Source organism: Microtus ochrogaster, chromosome 1 (assembly GCF_000317375.1).
Source record: "Microtus ochrogaster isolate Prairie Vole_2 chromosome 1, MicOch1.0, whole genome shotgun sequence".
Classification (NCBI taxonomy): domain Eukaryota; kingdom Metazoa; phylum Chordata; class Mammalia; order Rodentia; family Cricetidae; genus Microtus; species Microtus ochrogaster.
In genome coordinates, this window is record NC_022009.1 from 75,742,216 (window position 1) to 75,748,916 (window position 6,701).

Sequence of the window (6,701 nt, forward strand, 5' to 3'; positions counted from 1 at the left end):
GAAGGAAGAAAAAGACAGCCCCAGGAAGTGACACTCACTCAGTTAGGAACTTTTGCTCTGAACTGAAGCATGTGGTCAGGACTATTCCGTATAAACTTCCTATATCTTGGAGTGGTTAATTTACTATGCATTCCAAATGTTCTTTGCTGTAATGTATCCTTCCTTCCATGAAGACTATCTAAAAGTTAAATTCCAATAAAATGTAACATATCAAGGATAGGCAAGGGACTGAGGTGAGCCTGAACTACAGGAGACCCTGTCTCTACAAAATTAGAACAGATAGATTGTAACTGCTACAGTGACTAATGTTCATTTCTAGCTTAGAATTCACTTCAGTTTTCAGTCATTACTAATTGTCATTGTTATGCCAAGGCCCCAGCACTAAAGAAAGACCAAGCTGTAAACACAGCTGGTCTACCCTTAATTCCAAGCAGGCACAGGTGTTTCTTAAAATGGGACTTTCCTAGAAACTTAACATTGGTGCTCTAGTTCAAAGAACCTCTGGCCTGTTGTTCATTCTTTCATGTCTTCATTTAACAAACATTTGTCAAATACCGACTTTGTTCCAGCCCCTGCAGTCTACACCAGATGTATAAAAATAAGCCCTTGACCCTGAGTTCACAGACCAACATAGTCATGGAGATAGATGCGTGTGTAAGTCATTGATTACAGCAGTGAGACATGAAGGGATGAAAGGTCAAGCCCAAAGGGAACCATGGATTGCAGAGGCCGGCAAACCGGACAGTTCAGACCCAGCACACAGAGACCAGTTTCTGCTTCATGTCTACCAACCATCTGGACCTTCTGCGACAAAAACCACCCACCCTATCCTAACACCAAACCTTTTCTCTCCTCTTTGTGTTGGATTCTGAAATCGTTGACTAGAACTTCTGTTCATACAGGGGCCTTGTCTTAGCCAGGGGTTCTATTGCTGCAATGAAACACTGGGGCCAAAGCAAGCAGGAGAGGAAAGGGTTTGTTTGGCTTACGCTTGCATTCCATCATGGTGGAGGAAGCTAGGACAGGACCTCAAACAGGACAGGAGCCTGGAGGCAGGAGCTGATGCAGAGACCATGGAGGGGAGCTGTTTGCTGACTTGCTTCCCATGGCTTGCTCAGCCTCCTTTATTATAGATGCAGGACCAGCAGCCCAGGGGTGGCCTCACCCACAATGGGCTGGGCCTCCCCATCCATCACTGATTAAGAAGATGCCTTACAGCTGTATCTTAAGGAGGCATTTTCTCAAGCAAGCTCCCTGCTCTCCAATGACTCTAGTTTGTGCCAAGTGGAATAAGACGAGCCAGTACACTCCGTGAAGAGTGGACTACTCCGTCTCTCTTCCTGTTCTCTTTTTCCTTTACTCTCAGTGGCCAGTCAGTGAACAAGACCTGTTAGGGTCTGTCCACTGCTAACGTTGCTGCCCCACAAGCTCTCAGACTTAGTATCTGTGCTACTTTTCCACATTAGTCTCCCCATCTTGAGACTTTCTTCTTCCCAGCTTACTCTCAGCAGTTTACAGCATCAAAGTGGCATGGGGGCATGGGCAGGGTAGTTGGGGGGAGGGTGAGCATGAACAAAGTGGAAAGACATGTATGAAAATGCAATAGTAAATCCATGTGTTAACATGTTAACCTAAAAATAGCAAAAAAATTAAAACTTTAAAGTAATAAATAAGTTATTTGTGTGGCCTTGACTCTGCCTCCTCTAAGGAAAGCTCTTACTCTGTAGAGGAAAAGCTCCAGCCAGAGCGTGGGTCTAAATCCTCTCTCCGCCAAGGACTAGCTCGGATCGCCTCTGTTCCATTTTTATACAGCAGGATCAAAATGGAGACCCAGCGTTAGAGAACTCTAATCATGAGGATTGATGGAGCTAATGCTTATAGGTAAAGTGCCTAACATTTGACTGGCATTTACTCACGATGACAGTATTAGTCAGGTGGACATCAGGTCTGTTTAGTGTAGAAGACTTGCCCTGGCACCCAGGATCAGCCAAGTGAAGGGGTGAGGAGTGGGCAAGTCAGTAAATGAGTTATTCCCATGGCGGTGCTGGTGCCGTGTTAGCAAGGCACTGAGTGGCTGAAGAGTCAAGGAGAGAGGGAAAATCCTATTTAAAAGCTCTGTTGAGCCTTTTATATAGTAGCTCCAATTCCCATACTCAGTAATTCCTAAACCGTAGGTTCCTCAGACATAAAATTTTCACATCTGCGATTTCACTCTGTTCCTTTGCCGTGACAGGTAATTCTGTTTCAGTACGTGTTAATTTTGTGTCTGTTCACTCAGGAATCACTTGAGGAAAAGAAAAGCTGGGCATTAGCTATATAAAGGGAAGAAAGGGAGCCACAGAAGACCACCAGAGTTTACAGGAAATCTTGGGGGTGGGGGGCTAAGAACAGTCATGGAAGAAAATGTGGGATCCTGAGCCTGGTATAAGAACTGCTGGGAGAGGTGGTGTCAGGACACCGGAGAATGCACAGAAATTCATAGTGGCTTATAAATACCTACAAATCCAAAACAGCCCAGGGTGTAGGTGGTAAAGGAGAATGCAAGTTGGAAACTGCCTTTGGTCCTAGGAGCAGACGAATGTGATATTTGAGTTCGAGTGAACTGTGTTCACTCCTCCTGTCTCGATTCTGCCGTCAGTGACTTTAGGAAATGACACACTGGGAAGGAGGGATGCCGGAGAGCGCTGCTGGTGACCCGTGGGGAGGGCTCATTTCACTCCTCCTGCTGCTGCTGGTAGTGCTGGAGGCTCTTACTGTATGCTTGTTTTCTCTGGTCAGACAAAGGAATTTGCAAATATTCCAATCAAATTTTGGGAGAATTTAAGCAGGGCTTTTTGCTACGTATCTGTTAGGTGTTGTTTGCTAACATTACCTTTTCTTAAGATGTCTGTTTTCTTGGGGATTATTTTTTCTTGAACAGTTCCATGCATGTAGGCAATGTATTTTGATCATATTCTTCCCTAGCTCTTCTCTTCCACGCCTGCCCCTGAACCCCTCCCACCATGGCTCTCAGCCTCATGTCCTCCTCCTCTTCTCTTTTTTTTCTCTTTAATAACCCACGAAGTACATTAGTGCTGTCCTAATAAGTGTAAGACCACCAGTGGCCACGCCCCTGAAGACAACTGACCCATCCTCCCACCAGCAACCACCAGCAGCACCTCAGCTATGGGTGGGGCCTTATGAGGCCTCATCCACATGCTTGATTGTCTGTGGGTACCCTCTCGTTCCAAGAGGGCAGCAGTCATTTGGGGTCCAGAAGACAGCATTTCTCAGCACTCTGCCTCATCCCCCCTCTTCAGTCCAGTGTGGCCCTCTGATGTTCCCTAAGCATTGAGATGGGGAGATTCCATGTCTTCTTTAAAGCCATCTCCTGAAGTTCTCATTCTGAGCACTTGGGCAGTATCTGCAGTAACCGATACCAGCTGGACATGCTGCCCTTGTTGCCCTCGGCTGGCAGAGGGTTGCTAGCAGCGGCTTCATTAGCAGCTTCTCTAAAGTGCTTGCACGTTTTAAACACACTCCTACTGTCGTGTTTACTCAGCATCCTCTCTAGTGCTAATACAGAATTTCATGAGCATATAACAGCTTGATTTAGGAGACTTTAATACGACTAGAGTGTGTGGGAATGGCACACTAAAAATCTCCTATGGGACACTTCCCTCTCCGCTGTTCTGAGCCATCCTGCTTCGGGCTTTCCCTGAATGTCCTCTGTCACTTTCTCTTTATGCTGTTAACTTAGCTGTAGCTCATAACAAACCGTGAGCTCTTCTGAGAAGACACACCGAGCAAGACTGCACAGAAGTCCTGCTGTCATAAGTACTGAATCAGGGTTTGATGGTGGTGGATCAATGCCTCCGTCTATGTGACTGAGCTGATCTGGGCCATACTCAACTGTGTACCAGTGACATTTAATATTACTCAGTTAAGAATGCTTAAGTAGTAAGGTAAGAGTAAAAATAAGAAATAAAATGCAACAGAAAAATATTGGTATTAACCTAATTCTGAAATTCATCTGCAGAATAGCTCTCTTTTTTTTAATACTGGGGATTGACAGTAGTGCTCACATGTGTTGAGTAAGCTTTCTATCAATAAAATGTGTCTCCAACCCTCATCTTACCTTTTATTTTGAGGCAGGGTCTCATTAATTTGCCCAGGATGGCTTTGAACTCACTCTGTAGTCCCAGCACGATCTGAACTTCAGATCCTCTGAAGCACAATTAATAAAAACTCAGAGAAAACTTTGTGTTCAACTTGAAGATCCGAAAAGCAAAACAGCCAGCCACTGGCTCTTACCTCGACCTCAGAATGAAATGGCGATCTTGTCTCTGGGAATCTCAGAATGAGACTGAGACTGAGAGCTGTCTCCTCCCGTCTTATATTCCTCTCTAGGACTGGGATTAAAGGCGTGTACCGCCCAGTTTCTATGGCAACTAGTGTGGCTACTGGGATTAAAGGTGTGTGTTACCACTGCCTGGTGTGTAATGCTGACCAGTGAGTGGGGTTGTTTTACTCTCTGATCTTCACGCAAGCTTTATTTCTTAAAATACAAATGAAATGCCACTACAGTCCTCCTGCCCCAGCCTCCTAGCATCCAGCCCAGCAGTTATCTCTCGCTGAGGAAAGTTTCTTTCCTTCTCAAATGCAAAGGCTGAACCCTAGTTTCTATTCCCAGTTACTGCCTACTTAAGAACTGGAATAAGATGGCAGGACCAGGGTTCCACCATGGCAGACGAAAGAGAGGTCCAGGCACAACCGCCTGAGTGTCACACCCTGAAATCAGAGACACAGAGACACTAAGCACGTGAAGACACTGAGCTACATAAGAAAAAGGAAGCATGGGGCGAGGAAAGTGTTTACTGTGTATGTACTGAGTATCTAACACTTGGCTCACAAAAGCCTTGCTGTGACACATGGCTGTGTAATGAGCAAATGACAGACATAACATAGAGAGTGCTACTTGGCCACTTAGCACAAGCTCTTTCAAGCCAGTGTAGGAAGAGTGTTCTTTGTACATGGCATGGGAGTAGAAATGAGTAAGTTTTCAGATGTATTAGAAAGAGCCTGGCATGGGCTGTATATGATCACTTACTAAGTCATGTGGTCACTGGGACACCAAGCCAGCTATTGCTGTTTCCACTTCCTAGTACTCTGAATGCAGCCACTAGCCAGGACCCAAGAAGAAAACTTCAACAGCTACTTCAACAAATGCGTTTCCCCCATTCAAGCAAAGCGCGTGCCTCCAAGGTCCTTTGCAGTATGGCCGTAGCTGTGTTTAAATGAGAGCAAGGCTCTCTCTGGTGCTGTGTTTTTGGTTTTGGGGTTTTCTTCCTTTTTTAATACGTAAAATGCCTTCAGACTCCTTCAATGCAGAAGGTAAGAAATCGTCCATCTAAAGAGCAGGCTTGGTTTCAATTTCTTGATTCTTCTCCTCTTGTGCCTCTCCCAGACAGTGAAGATTGCATCCTGGAGCCGCTCTCCCTGCCAGAAAGCCCAGGTGGCTCCACCGCTTTAGCGGGGCCTCCATCTGTGCCTTGTATTTTCTGTGAAGAACATTTTCCCGTGGCTGAACAAGACAAACTTTTGAAGCACATGATTATTGAGCATAAGATTGTCATAGCTGATGTGAAACTGGTTGCAGATTTCCAAAGGTAAATTTTGGTTTTGTCTCTAAAAAAACTAAATTTGTTCTTGACTGGAATATGGTTTCTATCTTACACAGAGAGTAATCTCTACACAGATATGGAAAATTATGCTCAGGGGGTTTTCTTTAGATATCTTTATTTCAATCTTTTATTGATGAATTTATTTATTTAATAAATCATGATTAATTAAAAAATGTATTTCCTACTGAGGAGACCTCGCAGTAGTTGCTGACTTGGTAATTACCAAGAGCATAGAGTTTGGAGAATCTGAAAAGGCTCCATTTTGTTGGAAAGTGACGAGTGGCCTCAGCGTTATAATATAGTGTAAATTGTCTCTCAGGCCGCTGCGTCATTGCCTGGAAGCAACCTCGTTCTTGCCGTGGGTCTTCTAAAGCAGCAGCTTGCATTATCGGCAGTGGAGAAGACTGTGGCAATAAACAGGCAAGCCTGGACTGGAATGCGGGCCTCTTAGCCTTGTGGTGCGGAGCAGGCGGGTTAATGCAAGCACTGGTCTCTTGTTTGTCAAGTGAGACTAGCAACTGCCTGTGACGTGCTGCGCATCTGACAGATGAGAGCCAAAACTTATTTGTCTTTTGATTAGTGATGAAATTGCAGTCTTGCAGCTATAGCTTCAGGTTTCAGTGGCCTTTATACTAGTCTGAAAACCTAATTATCATTTATTTATTAGATTAGATTTTCAAGAAAATTTCATTCAAGTTTCCACTCTATCTAGATTTTTAGAAAGATAGCTTGTTTAAAGTTGAAATAGCCAACATTCCAGTAGGGGTAGTCCAGCTGTCCTTGTTTCTGATGTCCTTCCCAAATCCCTGACGCCAGCACGGCTATGTGCAGCATGTCTGCTGTGTCCACGTGGATCCTAACCCAGCATGTGTGCACCAGCATGGAATATGTGCAGCATGTCTGCTGCGTCCACGTGGATCCTAACCCAGCATGTGTGCACCAGCATGGCTATGTGCAGCGTGTCTGCTGTGTCCACGTGGACCCTAACCCAGCATGTGTGCACCAGCATGGCTATGTGCAGCATGTCTGCTGTGTCCA

The 6,701-nt window shown here is 45.1% G+C and overlaps 1 protein-coding gene across 4 annotated transcripts in view; it reads left to right on the forward strand.

The window, feature by feature from the left end:
* Znf277 (zinc finger protein 277) overlaps positions 1 to 6,701 on the forward strand; it is a 92,960-nt gene that overhangs the window by 45,875 nt on the left and 40,384 nt on the right. For all 4 annotated transcript variants that reach the window (XM_026782691.1, XM_026782696.1, XM_026782699.1 and 1 more), the window contains exon 2: positions 5,447 to 5,648. In XM_026782691.1, the coding sequence (XP_026638492.1) occupies positions 5,447 to 5,648 (202 nt within the window). The remainder of the gene's footprint in view (positions 1 to 5,446; positions 5,649 to 6,701) is intronic.